The 20,598-nt window shown below is 38.1% G+C and overlaps 1 protein-coding gene and 1 long non-coding RNA gene across 2 annotated transcripts in view; one reads left to right on the forward strand and one right to left on the reverse strand.

The window, feature by feature from the left end:
• Positions 1-20,598, forward strand: part of LOC139151028 (midasin-like) — a 138,658-nt gene that overhangs the window by 88,897 nt on the left and 29,163 nt on the right. Inside the window, 6 exon segments of the mRNA XM_070723548.1 lie at positions 889-1,109; positions 2,922-3,033; positions 3,267-3,382; positions 6,901-7,213; positions 7,438-7,538; positions 18,842-19,230. Coding sequence (XP_070579649.1) covers positions 889-1,109; positions 2,922-3,033; positions 3,267-3,382; positions 6,901-7,213; positions 7,438-7,538; positions 18,842-19,230 — 1,252 coding nt within the window.
• LOC139151029 (uncharacterized) lies at positions 10,491-11,209 on the reverse strand. The gene is made up of 2 exons (XR_011556327.1): positions 11,073-11,209; positions 10,491-10,679 (listed from the first exon to the last, which is right to left on the reverse strand). It is a non-coding gene; the product is annotated as an uncharacterized lncRNA (long non-coding RNA).

A 20,598-nucleotide genomic window follows, 5' to 3' on the forward strand; every position in this document is an offset into this window, starting at 1 on the left:
AGTAATTTCCCATGATTTCCTTAGCCCAGGGGAAAAAACAAAAAACACAGCTAGTCAAATGCTTGATTGTGAAGAATTTCTCAACCAAGGAAACGCATTGACGAGCTCTTTCCATTGATGCAATGTAGACCTTGTTATGACATGTGAAGGGTATTCTTTGCCCGGAAACTTTTGCATGTGATATAAATTTCATTCCTTTGCATATTAAATTGAACTGTAAACCTGTACTGGGCAATAAAGTTCTGTACAGTTTTGTTACACTTGCCTCATTCTGTATAGGTCACACTATGCTGAATGGAATTCTTGATTGTACTGATTTATATCACACAGAGAAGGGGCTAAACATACCTGCACTACTCCACAAGATGTTTTTATACTTAGTGGTTTGCATTGAACTGTTGGCAATATGGGAACTAGACATACTGTGTAAATTGAGGAGTTGCCAACACTGTTAGGTGTAACTATCGTCTAGCAGTAATATCAGTCAATAACAAAGAAATCTGCTCAGTCTGTGAAAGTTATCACACTGTCTGGAAAGAGGTCCGAGGTGAAATGTAGTCAAAAGCACACCACCAGATCTGCAAAACCAACTCTTGCAAATGATGCATTCTGGACAGTAAGTTGGATGTGTAGATGTACGGTGTTGCTTTGACTACATGTGACCGCCTTCCAGACAATGTTTCAACTGTTGCAGAGTTGACTTCTTTGCTATTGACTGATATTATTGGCAAGACGATAATTATGTCTGACAGTGTGGGTAACCCCACAGTTTAGACAGTATGTTAAGTTCACGTATAGCCAACGGTTTAGTGCAAACCATTGTATTAAACACTTTATTATTTCATATTTATCAGTACACTTTTTCCCTTTTCTGAAAATGAAATGCAGGATGCAGACAAAGAAAAGCAGAAATCAGAAGCTAAACACATCAACCTGAGAAAGAGAAAGTCTCTGGCCGATCTCTTCAAGTATCTGTCACTGCTTGGTCTGTCATATAGGAAAGGCCTGATGTATGCCAAACAGAGAGACCAGAACTCAGGTCTGCAGACTGCTGTCACAGATCTCAGCGTTGCATTCAAACACTCTTCAAGCAATATTGATTTCCACAGGTTGGTTCAAGGACATTGATATGCACGTCAATTTGTTTTGTGATACGATCCAATATGGCCGCCAGTGTCCATTTAATTACGATTTTTCCATGTACAGAGCCATAGCTCAGGCATGTTCCAACCAATTTTATTCAAGTTGGTTCAAGGACATTGACCTATGTCATACATATGCACATTGATTTGGCTTTTTTTACGATCCAATATGGCCGCCTGATATGGCCGCCATTTTGTTACGATTTTTTCATGTACAGAACCATAACTCAGGCACATCTCAATCGATTTTATTCAAAGTTGGTACAAGGACATTGACCAATGTCATACATATGCACATTGATTTGGTTTTTTTTACGATCCAATATGGCCGCCAGGTGGCCATTTTGTTACGATTTTTTCATGTACAGAGCCATAACTCAGGCATGTTTCAACCAATTTTATTCAAAGTTGGTACAAGGACATTGACCAATGTCATACATATGCACATTGATTTGGTTTTTTTTACGATCCAATATGGCCGCCAGGTGGCCATTTTGTTACGATTTTTTTATGTACAGAGCCATTTAACTCAGACATGTTTCAACTGATTTTATTCAAAGTTAGTACAAGGACATTGACCTATGTCATACATATATGCACATTGATTTGTTTTGTGATACAATCCAATATGGCCACCGTTTGGCCATGTTTTTTCGATTTTCCATGTCCTGAACCATAACTCAGACATGTATCAAGCAAATTTATTCAAAGTTGGTACAAGGACATTGACTTATAGTATACATATGTACTTCGATTTGTTTCTCGATATGGTCCGATATGGCCACATGTTGGCAACTTTTTTATGGTTTTTTTCATGTCGAGAGCCATAACTCTGGCAAGTCTCAACTGATTTTATTCAAAGTTTGTACCTTGACATTGACTTATGTCATACATATACGTGTTGATTTTTTAAACAGTAAGATCAAATATCGCTGCGTGGCGGCAATTTTGTTACGATTTTCTCATGTACTGAGCCATAACTCAGACATATTTCCACCAGTATCATTCAAAGTTGGTACAAGGACATTGACCTATTTCATAGTAACATGCTCGTCAATTTGTTTCACGTCATGTAGCAGTATCATGTCAATTATTGAAGTTTCATAATTACGCTGATATGTCAAGAAATGCTGCATCAAATTTCATGAAACTTTGTACAGATGTTAAGCTCACATTGCTTTAACAGTGAAAAAGACATTTATCAGTGTCATTTTAATTAATTTGTAATTGCATATGTAATGAACTTTCCTAATTAGAGTCACGTGATATATCCAAAAATACAATGTCAAATTTGATGAAACTTGATACAGATGTTGATCTCATAGTGTTATAAATACTGCATTAAACTTTATGAAATATGGTACCGGTGATAATCTATTAGTGTTAGGATAGTATGAAAAAATGTTTTGCAACATCCTGTCAACTAATTCCCAGTTGACTCATTTAATGACCTTTAGGATAGTGGCCTATATTGGTTTTATGTTTTCATCACCATAAACTCATTCTTGGCCATTGAGCGCCATCTGTATCAAAGTATTTTTATCACAGACCTAATTAATGAAGAGGACTCTATCCTCTCTGAGGACCTGTAATCAAAGTACCCATTTACAAGTGGGGACTGTGTCATCAACGATGACTTGTTTCTTGACTATTCAGAAGAATTTCAACTCTGTACATTTTTCTATTTGTTGCTTGGACCTGGTAAATTACATAATGTTTACCTTGAATGATACTGATTATTAGAACCCGTTTTGATGTCATGTTGATACGTATTTGCAGTGATCAAGTGACATCTGAAGCAATTGCATTGTGGGAAGGATGCCAGTTGTATTACTATCGATGTATTGCACGAAGTGCAACCATGCATGCTGCCATGGTAACGCCATCAAAGGTAAGAAATGCACCAAAAGATCTTATATAAATTGTCACACTAATAAAACAGGCATAACTTTGACATTTGTAATCATATTGACATCTTATTTGAAATAAGTATTTCAGTTCAGATTGACAGATTTTCTGGTGACAATAAATTAGATATTTTCATGACAGCCACTATGTTACCAGAAGATTGAATTCAGATCTCTTCCCAAGTTACTGTCATTAATTCAAGTCCTTTCATTTCAGGAACTTGGTGTCAGTAATATTGACAGATGTAAAGGCTTTTCAGAACATCTTATAAAGCTATGTCACAAACAGAGAGAAGATCTTGCAGAAATTGTTGAAGGAGCAACATCAATACGGTAAAGTTTCCCAATGATATCTTGTCCATATCATTTGTAAGATATATTACGTAGTCAGCACATGTATTAAAGATGGATTGTTCAAGAGTAGTACATCAACATTGTCTTATTCCTTAAATGAGTCTTAAATGAATCTTATTAAAGGTAGTAATAATATAATAATAATTTTTATTTTTCTATACCGTAAATCCATAAAATGCTCTAAACGGTTCACAAATGTAAAAAATAAACAACCTTCGACACTAAAAAACATGCAGACACAGGAAAATGTATAAAATCTTAAAAGGACAATTAATTAAAAGCTTTGCGGAAAAGATGCGTTTTTAGACGTTTCTTAAAACAATCGATGGTATTGCACATTCTAATATCAGCCGGTAAATCGTTCCATAAACGCGGAGCGACATGGCTGAAGGCCCGTTTGTATATGAATGAAGACCTCGTAAACGGAACCTCAAGCAAGCCCGAATCTGAAGAACGTAGACGGCGCGTATTACTCTTGGGTGTTAAAAGGTCAATGATATAGATAGGCGCAAGACCATGAAGTGCCTTAAAAACCAGTAATAAGACTTTGAATTCAATTCTACGCTCGATTGGGAGCCAGTGAAGTGATCTTAAAACAGGAGATATGTGATCATACTTGCGGCAGCCAGACAATAAGCGAGCCGCGCTATTTTGAACTAGCTGTAATTTCCGTAGTAAACATAAGGGAAGCCCAAGAAACAATACATTGCAATAGTCCAACTTAGAAAAAATGAAAGCATGAATGAGCCTTTCAAGTGACAAACGTGGGAGAAATTTACAGATGCGAGCTATATTCCGTAAATGGAAGTATGCACTCCTGCATGTGGATGTCACATGCCGCTCCATCGTCAATTGGCTATCGAGAAGAACACCAAGATTTTTGACAACTGGCGCCGAATTCACGAGGGAGCCGCCTATTGCAACATCCACAGGCCCGAGACGGAAAGGGAATGCCTCGTTCCAAAGCAGATGACCTCCGTCTTACTGTCATTCATCTTCAAACGGTGACTCAACATCCAATACTGCACACCCCTGATACAATCAGAAATCTGAGCAATGGCGGGTGCAGAGTCATCAACCTCAAACGAGATGTAAATCCCCGTATCATCCGCATACAATTGATGTGAAACACCGCGATCAGTGAGCAATTCAGCTAATGATGATGTGTATAATGTAAATAAAATGGGACCGAGTACACTTCCCTGGGGGACCCCACATTCCAATTTTTTGGTGGCGGACACAGCACCATTGAGAATTACACATTGATCACGGTTCGAGAGATAGGAAGAAAACCATGATAGCACATTTCCAGTAATGCCAATTGAACAAAGTTTGTGTAACAAAAGATCATGACTAACAGTATCGAAGGCTGCCGACAAATCAAGCATGACAAGCAAAACAACTTTCTGTTGACCAATGGCACAAGCGATATCATTATGTAGTCGGAGTAGAGCGGTCTCAGTACTATGATATTTTCTATATGCAGATTGACGAGGTACATGTAAATTATTGACATTCAGATGGCTCTGTAATCGGGCCGCAACGACTTTCTCTGTAATCTTTGATATAAATGATAAATTTGACACTGGTCGATAATTGTTTAAAACATCCTGATCCCATGATGCTTTCTTGAGAATTGGAGTGACCATTGCCAGTTTCAGTCGATCAGGAAATTTCCCTGTTGACAACGAAAGATTGATAATTTTGAGAAAAACAGGGAGCAGTGAAGAAATACAGGCTTTGACCAGTTTAGTTTGCAATGGATCCATAAAACTCGACTTGTTTGGGCAGTTCATCACAATGCGACGCACCTCGTCAGCTGTAGCAGGTTCAAAGTGCCCCATTTAATGTCCAGATCAAAGCCATAGCTCTCGGAGGCAGTGATAACGTCAGTGTCAATAGCTGGGAATCCAAGCTGAATTTTCTTGATTTTATCCGAGAAGAATTTGGCAAAAGCCTCAACCTTCTCAGACGGGGTTGTATCCGATAAGGGATCAACACGAGTTGTATGCACCTTCAACTTTTTCTTTAAACTTTCCTCAATGAAAATTTCAACCATTCTCTTACCAAATCAAGAATAAAAATTAGGAGTCACTATGCAAAGTTTGGTACTAGACAAACAAATTGCCCAAAATTTTATAGCAATTCTTGAAATTCAAAATTGCCGCTATCTCTGTGTTATCTCTAAGGGAAAAACAAAATTTTTGATTTGTGAAAAACTAAGACATTAAAATTTGTCCCTCCAAGAGCTTTAAAGGGGAAATTTACCCAGCCATTTTAGGTAATCAGGTCGTTATTTAGTGAAAAATAAACAAAATAGCGTTGGTTTCATTCACTTTTACTCGCGCGTATTAGCGCAGTGGCTACAAGCTGAACACACAGAAACCGTAAGTGACGTATCAAACTTGCTAGTCGTCGTGTACACAGCGGGTTCAAAGCAAGGTCACTTACAGCCAAGCTCTTCTACGCCAAGTAGAGGACGCGTACGTGGTACACAAACCTCAGCGCTCGACTGAAAATCATAATGGCAAAGATAATCGGCAATAACTTCCAACCTGAACGAGCAATCGATGATCCAAGACTGACATCGTCAGAAAGTTATAGCGACTCGAGTTCGGAAAGTGACTATTCTAGCTCCGATGACGATGTTCAAATTCCTCTCGGCGATCCATCATGCCTGTCATTGTCAACCCATGGATGCATGTGTTGCGTTTGCAATCGCTGTGAAATCATGCCGACGCTGAAGTAATGCCAATGCTCGTAAGAGATCGACATTAATTCTAAAAGTGCGAGCATTTTAATGTGTTACAGAACACCCTGATGCAGCCATGATTAGTCTAGAACCAGCAGTCCTGTCTACAGCTTTCCGTTTCTAGTGCCTGAGGGTACGTACTGTCCCATATGTACAAGCAAAGCACTTGGGGCTGGATATGCCCCGGACAGTTTTCTTTTACGCTTGTAGTTCAGTAGTTGGACTTGCAACTTTCGCTAAAAGCAGCCCTTCTCAAAGTGGTATTCGCAGAAAACTTTATTTCTGCTCGACTTAAACATCGACACCGAGTGCTTGACCCCTATATTCTGTAGCCATTATATACACTGTAACTGGAAAAGCTTACAGTTGCACATGTCGACTGCTTCAATGACCAAGTTTACGACGTCACTTCCGGTATTTTAGTACACCGCTGTTTGTTAGCCAGTGAGTGAAAGTGAATAAAATCGACTCGAAAGCCTTTCAATGATCATATGAGTTTGATATTCCAAAATTAATTTTCAAGTTAAATTTCCCCTTTAACCTCTTCACCCCAATTCCCTGTAAACAGGTCCACAGCCACCATTGATAACAATGGGATTGGGTCAAACCATGGTGGTGAAAGGGTGAAAATGAGCCCCCACAAGTGGTAGATAAGAAAAGATTTGTAAAAAGTTGTGAGTCTGAATATCTGTCTCTGAGGTGTGTTCTTTCTTAAACAGAACATCTCTGATTTTCTTTTTTCCAGAAATCACCTGAGCACTTTAGAAAATCTTCAACGAGTCCAGAGTACAACAGAAGCTGTAGACAACCTGGCTGTGGTGACATACGACACAATTATTCCACCTCAAAAGGAAGTCTGTCAATGGATCTGTGACAGTAAAGAGATGGCAGACATGTCTATGGACACACTGCAGCAGTTTGAACTAATATTACATTGTTGTCCTGAGAAGAGAGTTGATTCCGTGTATCCGTCACCAATTCCACAGTGTGACATGGCTGAGATTGAATTAGCAAGGAAAGGTGACAGTACATGGACTGAGGTGTTTCAGGTCCTGCAGGTCAGTACACTCTTCAACCAGCCAAATGTAATCTGAAAAAACCTAATGCCATTCCAATAGGATTACTGATTTTGTATACTTTGTAATCATGAAACAAATTTGTGTAGCCATTTGTGTGATTCTATTTTGATCAACATAACGGAAAAGAATTAATATCACAAATGTTTTGATTTTAATTTCACATTATTTTTTGTCATAATCATACTTTGTATTTCTCCAATCAGAGTTCTCTGTCAGTTGTAAAGACAGTGAAAGAAAAGCTTGACTCACTTACTCTGAAGATGACTTGGTGTGATGGAGTTTCATCATTGTACATTGTCACATGGTAGGAAATTAACTCTTAGTTTTTAGCATTACACAATTGAGCATTGATGGAATTTATGAATGGGCAGATGGAACTTTAGATGTGATAGCGTTGCAGAAAAGATCATTTTCAAAAAGTGAAAATTGCCATGTGGTTCTGGGTTTCAGTCCTTCTAACACCCAGTGTTATATCTCTGCCTTTTATTTTCATCACAGTCATCAAATTATGAACCCATAAGCTCAGTGTCCTTCATGATGGTAGAATGCACCTCAGGGACAGATATTCCATCAATATATTTGGTCTAGCTAACACAAGTTAGAAGCTCATTTTAAAGCTCCCCTTACCGAAATTTTAGGCCTCCCGCAAACTGTTACTGCAAATTTGCCGCAAGCTTTGCATTAAATTTGCAACAAACTATTTGCCGCAAATATGCGGTGGTTCATTTTTCAGATGCAAATTAGGTTTCTTGTGAACTTGCTGCAAATATGCAGCAAACTCCCTGCCGCAACGTTGCTGCAAACTCTTTGCAGCAAATTTGCGGCACAATCCTTGCAGCAAACTTGCGGCAAATTAATTTGAATGTTACTGAAAATTTGCCACAAACTCCATACAGCAAATTATTTTATTTGGGCTGACCATTGTTTCTCGTGAAACTGGTATTTCAGAGTTTAGTTGGATAAAACACATCTTGTGCTGTCCACAGTCCGCCAATATATAAATAATATTATATAGGGCTCAGCCCTTGGTGTCGCGAAGTTTTGGCAATGTTATTTGTATCGATTCATGATAAAATATAATTAGTTGTTACTTCATATACGTTTATATGACAACTATGCCCACTTTCCCTCTGATGAAAACAGTCCACGTACGTACATTGACGTACACGACGTCAAACCCTGCAGCAGTGCAGGAATAGATTTTCTGTAATGTGTAAAACTGTTGGATAAAAATTGACAATTTTTGCCATCAAACAGCCTATGGTGTTAAACAAGGGACGTTTTATGCCATCGTTACCATTGCAATGGTAACCGCACTGCCCACCTTCCACTTGCAAGCTGAAAACTAGAGCGTTCCGTCTAAAAACAGGCAATTTTTTAATCTAGTTATTGACACAGGGGGCGCTTTTCTAAAATTCAATCCCAGCATTCTTTGCGTATGCCCCCCCCCCCCCGTTCATATGCACGACAGTTTTCTCCCATTTTCTACTTTTTATGCGTGATATTAACGATATTTTGTATCAGCGACAAGGTGGATAATAACACTAACTGGCTAACAAAAGATATATTTTATAATGGCATGTTATAAAATAATAATTTGCACGTTTTGTATTTGTTTATTTACGAGTCGAGTACTCAAAACAACATGGCGGCGCCCATGAAGGTAGGGTACACTTCCGGTTAGTCGCATAGTATATTATGAATAAGCGCATGCGTAGTCAGTAAGCCGCTGGCGCGACTAATATTATATAGGGCTCAGCCCTTGGTGTCGCGCCAGGGGTTAAGATTGGCAATGTTATTTGTATTGATTCATGATAAACTGTAATTGTTACTTCATAAACGTTTATATGATAACTATGCCCAGTTTCCCTCTGATGAAAGCAGTTCACGTACTTACACGACGTCAAACCCTGCAGCAGGGCAGGTATAGATTTTCTGTAGCGTGTAAAATTTTGGACAAAAATTGGCAATTTTTACAATGATAACAGCCTATGGCGTTAAACAAGGGACGTATTATGCAATAATTATCATTGCAATGGTAACCGCACTGCCCACCTTCCACTTGCAAGCTGAAAACTATAGCGTTCCATCTAAAAACTTGCAATTTTTGAATCTAATTATTGACACAGGGGGTGCTCTTCTATAATTCAATCCCAGCATTCTTTGCGTATGCCCCCGTTCATATGCACAACAGTTTTCTTTCTCCGTTTATCTATATCAACGATACTTTGTATCAGCGACAAGGTGTATAATAACATTTACTGGCTAATAAGAGAGGTATATTTTATAAAAGGCATGTTATATCATAGTAATTTGTTTCGTATTTGTTTATTTACGAGTACTCAAAAAAAAAACATGGCGGCGCCCAAGAAAGAAGGGTACACTTCCGGTTACTCGCATCGTATATTATGAATAAGCGAATGCGTAGTCAGTAAGCCGCTGGCGCGACTATTATTTATCCAACTAAACTCTGAAATACCAGTTTCACGAGAAACAACGGTCAGCGCAAATAAAGTTATTATAAACAAAAAGATGACAGAGAAAAAAAGGTTAAATTCAATTGTGGTACAATTTATTTTATATGCCATGTTCATTTCATGCCACATAAGTGTCATGATCATGTCAAGATTTTCTTTTGACTTGAGAAGTTTCATGTAACATTTACATTACTGTTAAAGGCTGCGATTTGGCTTTCTGTTCTCTGAATTTCTTGTCCCCTTTAGTGTACCAGCATGGATTCTGAAAATATAAATCGTTCAGGGAAGAGTGTAACCCTTACCGAAATTTTAGACCTCACGCGAACTGTTACTGCAAATTTGCCGCAAGCTTTACAGTAAATTTGCAGCAAACTATTTGCCGCAAATATGCGGGTGGTTCATTTTTCAGATGCAAATTAGGTTTCTTGTGAACTTGCTGCAAATATGCAGCAAACTCCCTGCCGCAACGTTGCTGCAAACTCTTTGCAGCAAATTTGTGGCACAATCCTTGCAGCAAACTTGCGGCAAATTAATTTGAATGTTACTGAAAATTTGCCGCAAACTCCATACAGCAAATTATTTTATTTGGGCTGACCATTGTTTCTCGTGAAACTGGTATTTCAGAGTTTAGTTGGATAAAACACATCTTGTGCTGTCCACAGTCGGCCAATATATAAATATTATTTATCCAACTTAACTCTGAAATACCAGTTTCACGAGAAACAATGGTCAGCGCAAATAAAGTTATTATAAACAAAAAGATGACAGAGGAAAAAAGGTTAAATTCAATTGTGGTACAATTTATTTTATATGCCATGTTCATTTCATGCCACATAAGTGTCATGATCATGTCAAGATTTTCTTTTGACTTGAGAAGTTTCATGTAACATTTACATTACTGTCAAAGGCTGCGATTTGGCTTTCTGTTCTCTGAATTTCTTGTCCCTTTAGTGTACCAGCAATGGATTCTGAAAAATATAAATCGTTTAGGGAAGTGTAAGGCTTTACCGTTTGACCAAACATTGTAAATTTCATGAAAGAAATCGATAATTATTTGAAAATGAGACAAAATCAAGTTGAAAAATTGAAGCAGAAAATGCATAAATATTCATGATCGAAATTAAATTAATAATGATTAAAATGTCCGACAGCGGACAACTCGCCGTATGTTGTTTACATACACGACGGCGACAATCTGCAAAAATCTCAGCACTTACTGTAAGTAACTGTTGTGAAACGAAAGTGAATTCAGTATGAATCAGTACTCAACGAAAATTTATCTTTAGGTAAAGATTGCAATACAACGATTACAGAACATAATTATAGCGATCGATGTACAGACGAACGGTACATTGACTTACATTTCTGAACGGCTCGCAGACGCTGGATGATTGCCGGTCCGGTTGCAGGTCTCACTGTGCTGTCTGTAAATACCGTACTCAGAAAATATAGTCGGCATCTTTACTGCCGCTCACGTTCACAAATTTAGAACTCCGCCTGTCCCTGGTAATGTATACACGTTTCTGCAACTATGTGATATAATTTGACTGGCGAGATTCCATAGAAAGATCACGAAACTGTCCACTAGAAAACTCCCTGCTCACAAGTACGCAGCCGACACTGGCCGATGGTACTAAAATCTAACTTCGCGCCGATCAAGCCTCATGACGATAACGGAAGTGCGATCTATAAATCATTACGCGATTGATAATGTAGTCCCGTTTTTAAATGCTGGAATTGACTCTACATCTGCACCAATCCGTTATATTTCATACTTAATATAGCATTTAATTTATCAGTTTAATGAAAATGGTTATTTTTATCATAGAAAGACTAAAAAGAGAGTAAAAATTCTTTCAGCACGAAGAATCAATATCAATGCGCGAACTGACCTTGATGAACCGTGACCGGAGAGTGTAAACATGTCGGCTGCTCGCAGCTGATACACAGGACGTGTTGGACGTTGGTGAAGCGGCGCTTTGAATTTTCGTACAGCGACTCGGGATGGAGTGTAATCCTAAATCTCAAATTTGTGCTCGGCAATACAACTCTAACGCTGAAAACATGGACAAAAGCCTTTTACCTCGACCCATGTTATCAGAAGGCGAGACTTTGTCAGCGGCATCGATGGGACAGACTGTAAGCTGCAGTGCATTGTACGTACCGTATACTGTACATGTACTATATTGATGGGATGAATAGCTTGGAGCACAGCCACTACTCTGCTCGGAGGTAGTAGCGGAAACATTACTGTACAGATTTGCAGTAACAAAAGTCTACGACGTGTCCTTACAGACCATCATCAAACGCACATTTCGTTCGAAACTGTTTGCATTTTGGTATCATTCGCAGAAAATACAGGGTGTAACTTGCAAGACAGACAAGTCCCTGTTTCAAAAATTTGTTTCCCTAAAAATTCAGTTTTCGATCCAACCATAATTTACCCAACCAGATTGTCAAAGGGCACTTTTATTATATCATGTCACAAGATGCTTCGCTGAACCCTGCTGAATGAAATAGTTCCCGATTATGTTGTGTAAGCTTATGAGCTTTATGCGCTACCAAATTGATTGAGAAGTGGATATGTTAGAGACAATGATAAGCTCTTTTTTACAGTTATTTTGTTTTTGATATACAGCAAGAGTTGGGGATTTCAAAATGATATCTCAATCCCTTCTACGGTATTCTTTAATTATTTAATTGTCCGAAAATATAAAACAGGGAAGGTAGGAAAAAATGATCAAATAAATCAAATTCTTGTTCCCGGCATCTTGTGTCTATATCTAATGTGTCTCTGCCATTGGAGGGGCTTGGATAACTCGTGATCAGGTTTAGATTTAGATAGGCGAGAATCATGAATCTCAAGGTAAATACATGATGTTGTAGCTGAGGGACAACGTTTGAAATCAGGTCATTTATAGATATGATTTGCTGATTGCTGATTTTTACCAGGGTTATCAATATCAAACTCTGGCCCGAAACAGCAACATGATATTTACAGCTACACTAAACCATACTAAATGTTACCTTATTTCCATTCATTCATTCTGTATTGTGTAAAGCATATCGAGCAATAAATGATTGATGTTTATTCAATATTCATTTCTAGACACCCCTAAAAATCCAAGTAGATGCCAAACTAATTTCACACTATATTTGTACACTCGGTATTTCTGGATACACTGGTTTATTTCTGGTATCAAATATGATTATTGATATCTACTTATTTTTGCCTGCATTCAGTTGTACTCACAAAGATAAACTACCTCTTGCCAAATTACTCACAAAGATAAACTACCTCTTGCCAAATTATTTCTTGTACTTCAGTTCCTTCCCCAGCAGCAGCTTTATCCAGTGTTTGCTGAGTTTTGTAATTTTTGCCTTACCACACTCCTTGAGTGTGTTATTGAGCAATAAAGTATTAGTATTAGTGTATTCATTCACGAATGTAGTATTTGAAATTTCATCATAATAAACAACTCTTTGCTACACCGTTTTCTGGTTCTTGAAGGTGCCATAAATTGTTTTGAGAGAGTGGAGGTGCCACAGCTAAATTGTGTTGAAGAATGAATTACGCAGAGGATGATGAGAGTCATCGATAAAAGAACGAGTCAAGTGTTGAATTTATGACCTGAAATGATACAGAAGTGTTAAAAATTATAACTGTATAGAAGTGTTGAAAATTATAACTGGGCAAACGACAGGTCAAAGGTCTATCCTGGATAGCTTCGTGGAAATGTGTCAGAACTTTCCCCCATTCAATAAGCTTATTTGCTTCATGATCATTATTTTTTCATTTTGTGAGTTATAGGCCTAATACGTGATCAGTTGAAAACTGATCAATTCATTAAAACCTAATTTTATGACAATGACTTTCTGTCATATATTTTTGTTGTCATGTCCTGTTATAAAAACTGATGGTAACAAAGCTTGCTCAGTAGGTAATCAAACCTACCAATTTTCCAAACCCATCCTGAAACTTTCATTCATTTTATAAGTTTTTCTTGAAATGCTACATAAAACTTACAATGTATTTGTACAAAGGTCTATCCTTGATTTCTCGGATATGTGCAGAACTTTCCCCCATTCAATCTTTGCTTCATCATCATGTTGTTTTTGTGAGTTGTAGGGCCTAATTTATACATTTAATCAGATGAAAAAGGATCAATTCATTAAAACCTAATGACTTTCTGTAATATATATTTGTCGAAGTGTCCTGTCATAAAAACTGATAGTAACAAAATCTACATACTCGTACTCAGTGGGTGATCCGACCAACTCATTTTCCAAACTCCTATATCCTGAAACTTCACTCGTTTTACAGGTTTTAATTCGATCTAGCCTACATAAAACTTACCGTTTGTAAGATTTATGCATTAAAAAGTGACACTGTATATTTTAGTTTTCTGAGATATCCTGATATACATAAGGTCAGCTGAAAATAGAGGCAATAAACCGATGGATGGATTTTATCGAACTTGATAGCCTACCACTCATAAGCATCCTGTTTTTATAAAAATAGACGCATGATTCTACTATTGAGATCAAGGTGTCAGTATGGTGTTGAATCTCAACTATTTTGGAACATTTTTGAATAGAAACATGCAATTACCACCATCCACGTCATCGTTCGAAAGCGGTTTGGCAGATATGGATGCAAATTATCGGACAGGGCCTCACACTCTCAGCCTTCGATCGACTTTTTTAGCCAGGCAACACGGTGCTGCGAGCACCTCTGACGACGATGGGCGGCCGGGTGGTCTATGCTGACTTCCTTCACCTCCAGTGGGGACAAACATGGCCATGGTACAATGCAATGCTTTACGATAAGCACAGAGTGTGAACCCGGGGTGTGAACTAAATCAGGAAGCAAGTTTGATGGATCGTATATCAAAGCTTTAAAAACGATATCGGCTGACCATTCTCATATCACCATTCTCAGGGCTCATTTCATTGAAAACGAAAGTTGTCCATCAAGTGTTATCGGGACCACAGGTACTAGGTACGCATGGGTGCAGTGTTGCTTCAACTTGGATACTTATCATAGTCGATCGAATTCGGCCCTGGATCGAAGTATGCCGCACCGAAGGCTGAAACTAAGGGACTGACTGGTGTAAAGCGGTACCGAGGTTCGGCCTTCGGCCTCACACTTTCGATCGACTACCAAGCAACCGTGACGCTGTACGCACCATGTACCACCTGCACCTGTGATCGATATCAGTTCACTTCACTACTACTAACGCGTACATCCTACGGTACACGGTAATTGCACGCGTACTGTACATGACCAGTCAGCAAGTTAGAAAATGTCTTTGTGAAAAATGCAAAGATATATCGTCATTAGATAATAATACATTTTGTGTCAGAATTTTAAAACTTCAGTAGTCGTATGAAAGCCGACACGCTACGACAGAACTGCGTATGTATCCCCGCCCAACCGCGGCCCTAGCTCCGCTGGCCTAACCCTGACACCTAACCCCAGCAGTCACCGGGTCAGTAAACTTGTGATATTTGGCGCGCAGAATAAGAAAACTTCCCGCTTGCTACATTTCCGCGCGTAAACTCTACTTGAGAGTTCGATGACTCTATATGGTTATACCACGCCAGGGGGGCGCACAGCGATACACTCGTAACATGTCGAGTTTTATACTTTTCGTCATTAGGCGCAGGTAATTCTTCATTGAAACTGCGAAATATTGATAAACATACAAATCTGCAAGATACCTTTGAGGTTAAATCAATCAAGATGTGCCAATTCTAAGCCATTTATCTGTTTTCCTTCGGCATCAAAAAAGCACAGAACTGCATAGGGTAAGCGAAGGGGGTCACGTATCAATGGCGTTCGAAAATGGTGTCAGGCAGTAAATGGAAGAGCGTCACTCACGCTCTCGACCGACCGAGTAAAAAACAGAAAAGTGCAATTTCTGCCGAAAATCGAAGAAATTAGCGCATGAAAATATTCTAAATTTAATGACATACAAATTAAGGGTTACCGACTCCAATTTTCTTTTGCAAAAATCGCGTTAATTAACCATTTACCACCGAAACCTCCAACGGGGGTGCCGACGACTGACGGAATAAATAGAATTTCATCTCTCTCGCGAGACTGAAACGGGAGTTTAAAGAATCGCATTTTTAGTCAAATTTCGGGATTTTTATCACACAATTTGTATACCACCATATTCCTGAAATCGTAGAGAACCTGGAGCCCCAGAATCACGCCGTTCTTCGACCTATAGCCCGAGAACGGGGCAAAATAAGAAACGAGATTACAATCGTGCACCGGCAAAAGATTTTACTATATAGGAGTAACTACAGTATATACTATAGATGCACTCTATATCCATGCAATGCTTTCACCAGCATAACTGAAGCTGTTCATTATCTAGCATTACCAGTTATTATAATTTAAAAAGTGGATTGTCTGTTATGAAATAAAGGAACATAAATATAAATGAAAGATCAATTTATGTTGCTTACACATGACTGGTCACGAAGTGCAACAGTACTCAGTGTGTAGTGTGTACTCCCTGGTAATGAAATAGTGGGAAATATGTCAATCATGTGTTGCTGCATATTTGCAGCAATAATCTGGTTTGCCGCAAATTTGCAGCAACTTAGTCGTTTACGCAAATTTGCTGCAAACTGACTTAAGGGTTTGCAGGAGGGTCACATCTATCTGCAAACTTCTGCAACTCCTTCCTGCAAGCTATATGCTTGCTGCATATTTGCAGCAAACTTACGGCAAATTTGCAGTAGAAATAATTTTCGGTAAGGGAAGTCTTTACCGTTTGACCAAACATTGTAAATTTCATGAAAGAAGTCGATAATTATTTGAAAATGAGATAAAATCAAGTTCAAAAATTGAAGCAGAAAATGCATAAATATTCATGATCGAAATTAAATTAATAATGATTAAAATGTCCGACAGCGGACAACTCGCCGTATGTTGTTTACATACACGACGGCGACAATCTGCAAAAATCTCAGCACTTACTGTAAGTAACTGTTGTGAAACGAAAGTGAATTCAGTATGAATCAGTACTCAACGAAAATTTATCTTTAGGTAAAGATTGCAATACAACGATTACAGAACATAATTATAGCGATCGATGTACAGACGAACGGTACATTGACTTACATTTCTGAACGGCTCGCAGACGCTGGACGATTCCCGGTCCGGTTGCAGGTCTCACCGTGCTGTGTGTAAATACCATACTCAGAAAATATAGTCGGCATCTTTACTGCCGCTCGCGTTCACAAATTTAGAACTCCGCCTGTCCCTGGTACTGTATACACGTTTTTACAACTATGTGATATCATTTGGCTGGCGATTCCATAGAAAGATCACGAAATTGTCCACTAGAAAACTCCCTGCTCACTGGCCGCTGGTACTAAAATCTAACTTCGCGCCGATCAAGCCTCATGACGATAACGGAAGTGCGATCTATAAATCATTACGCGATTGATAATATAGTCCTGTTTTTAAATGCTGGAATTGACTCTACATCTGCACAATCCGTTATATTTTATACTTAATATAGCATTTAATTTATTAGTTTAATGAAAATGGTTATTTTTATCATAGAAAGACTAAAAAGAGAGTAAAAATTCTTTCAGCACGAAGAATCAATATCAATGCGCGAACTGACCTTGATGAACCGTGACCGGAGAGTGTAAACATGTCGGCTGCTCGCAGCTGATACACAGGACGTGTTGGACGTTGGTGAAGCGGCGCTTTGAATTTTCGTACAGCGACTCGGGATGGAGTGTAATCCTAAACCTCAAATTTGTGCTCGGCAATATAACTCTAACGCTGAAAACATGGACAAAAGCCTTTTACCTCGACCCATGTTATCAGAAGGCGAGATTTTGTCAGCGGCATCGATGGGACAGACTGAGCGTGCATTGTACGTACCGTATATTCATGTACTATGGGACCGTGACTATATTGATGGGATGAATAGCTTGGAGCACAGCCACTACTCTGCTGGGAGGTAGTAGCGAAACATTACTGTACAGATTTGCAGTAACAAAAGTCTACGACGTGTCCTTACAGACCATCATCAAACGCACATTTCGTTCGAAACTGTTTGCATTTTGGTATCATTCGCAGAAAATACAGGGTGTAACTTGCAAGACAGACAAGTCCCTGTTTTAAAAATTTGTTTCCCTAAAAATTCAGTTTTCGATCCAACCATAATTTACCCAACCAAATTGTCAAAGGGCACTTTAAAATTACATCATGTCACTACAGTATATACTATAGATGCACTCTATATCCATGCAATGCTTTCACCAGCATAACTGAAGCTGTTCATTATCTAGCATTACCAGTTATTATAATTTAAAAAGTGGATTGTCTGTTATGAAATAAATGAACATAAAATATAAATGAAAGATCAATTTTATGTTGCTTACACATGACTGGTCATGAAGTGCAATGGTACACAGTGTGTAGTGTGTACTCCCTGGTAATGAAATAGTGGGAAATATGTCAATCATGTGTTGCTGCATATTTGCAGCAATAATCTGGTTTGCCGCAAATTTGCAGCAACTTGGTCGTTTACCGCAAATTTGCTGCAAACTGACTTACGGGTTTGCGGAGGGTTACATCTACCTGCAAACTTCTGCAACTCCTTCCTGCAAGCTATATGCTTGCTGCATATTTGCAGCAAACTTACGGCAAATTTGCAGTAGAAATAATTTTCGGCTAGAGGTCCTGTCGTTTTCACTGCTTAATGTTTTTGAAACAAAAACTGAAAGTGTAATTTTTCCCCATAGACTTAACACAGAGATGGCATCCATTTAGAATTTCAAGTGCTGTGAAATATTTGATCATTTCTTTCTCTAGTACAACATTAGTGTCTTGACTCCTGATTTTTAGTTGTCCCCTTTTAGAAAGGGAAAAGTTTTACAGAAATTTTGTACAAAAGTTATGTCTTTGAATTTTGAGGTGCATATACGCCTTAATCAAACGAAGTCTTTACGCAATAGTGAAGCACTGTTTAACCCAGCAATTGCATTTTACCCCAGACAGATATAATACAATGTATTTGATCCCTCCGCAATTTGCCATTCTCCTTCAATGCACTTCAGTTTATCAACTGTATACACTTATCTACTGTAGGTCAGAGGTCAAGCTTTTGTCTGATGTCTTCCAAGATTTCCAGAATATACACGTATCAATGGAAAAGATTGTGAGCTTCTTCTCTGTATCAGATGGCAAGAAACACTCACCATTGATCTCATCATTAGTACTAACCATTGATGACATCAGAGACAAAATGAGCAAGTTCAGTGAATGGTTAGATAGTACCAGGACGTTGTCAAAGGGTGATAATACAGACAGGAAGAGTAAAGCGGAGGAGTTTGGACACAGATATCAAGATGAGGTAGAAGCCGTTGTTACCAGGATATTGGTCACCATCCAGAAGATGGTCAAATCAAGGAATCCAAAAGAAAAAGATGATGGTGCAGATGACAGAAATGAGCATGATGACAATGCTGATAATGAAGGCAAGTTTTGAAAATATTAGTTTTCAATATTGTTATGTATCTTATGTGACTATGCTTCTTATTTACACTGAAATCCAATGTTGGCAATGTTGTGATAATATATGGAATATCAAAAGGCCAGCAACTGTAACTTTTTGATGATTTTTTAGCTACTATAGACTATAGTCTATAGAAGCTATTGGGATGGGTATCCGTCCGGCGTCCGTCGTCAGTCTGTATGTATGTATGTATGTATGTATGTATGTATGTATGTATGTATGTATGTCCGTTTGTGAGGCGTCCGTCCACTCAATATCTTGAGAACCGCATACTTACTGATTTGATATTTGTTGTGTAGATGAAAAATACGATTTTGAGAAACTATTTTTTTTAATTTTTTGATATTGTTGAAAATAGGCAAATTAATGCCAAAAAAGGTGTTTTTGGTAAAAAATCTTCTTCTTCATAACCGCTGGTCAGACAGCTTTGTTATTTGGTATACAGTCCCTAGGGGTAACCCAACTTAGACTTGTTCAAATTGTGATGAAATATGCAAATCTGTATTTTTAAGGAATTTTTTGTCATTTTTGGTCAAAATTTGACTTACATTGTATGTAATTCTTGTACTGTATAAACCCTATCAATTCACCCAGAAAAAAATAATTAATATGATTTTAAATAATTGAATTAATTAGGAAATCATCAAAGCCAAAATAATTTTAGTGTAGAATTATCAGAAAGTTCAACTTTTTTTGACAGTTCATAGTGAAATGCTTACCATCTTGGAGGATTAAAACATGTAAAGGCAACTTTCCTGAATCCCAACTTTGACATATTCTGAACCGTCATTTATTGTGCCCTGTATGTTATCTAAAAGAAATTGCTCAAAATAGTCAATAGAGATAGAGATAGAGATAGAGAAAGTTCTAATTTCCATTTATGGTTGACTTGGTAAGGATAAAATAAAATTACTTTTTGAGGAAAAAAATAGAGGGGTCAATTAAAAGAGTGGTCAAAGTGATAGGGTTTTTATGGTAAAGCTGGGCTGTAAAAGATTCCTCATGTGCTATTTATAGCAATTATGCAATCTGTGTAAACAGTGCATGAAAGTGTAACATGATTCCTTATAATGCTTTTGATGACCTTGAACTTCTTAAGTTTCAAACCTTTGTCTCTTCAGTGTGCTTTCTCTGAGTATGTACAGTCTCAACTTATTAAACAGAACTCACAATGTTAATCAAAGATATCCACCTTCTTCATCAATACATGTGTCACAAAAGGTTATTCTCTACATAACTCAACAGAGCTCTGTCAACTGTTGAGTTGCTTGTTCTTTCAAAACCGCTGGTCAGACAGCTTTAATATTTAGTTTACTTGTCCGTAGGATGA

The sequence above is a fragment of the Ptychodera flava genome, chromosome 15 (assembly GCF_041260155.1).
Source record: "Ptychodera flava strain L36383 chromosome 15, AS_Pfla_20210202, whole genome shotgun sequence".
In the NCBI taxonomy this organism is placed as follows: Eukaryota; Metazoa; Hemichordata; class Enteropneusta; family Ptychoderidae; genus Ptychodera; species Ptychodera flava.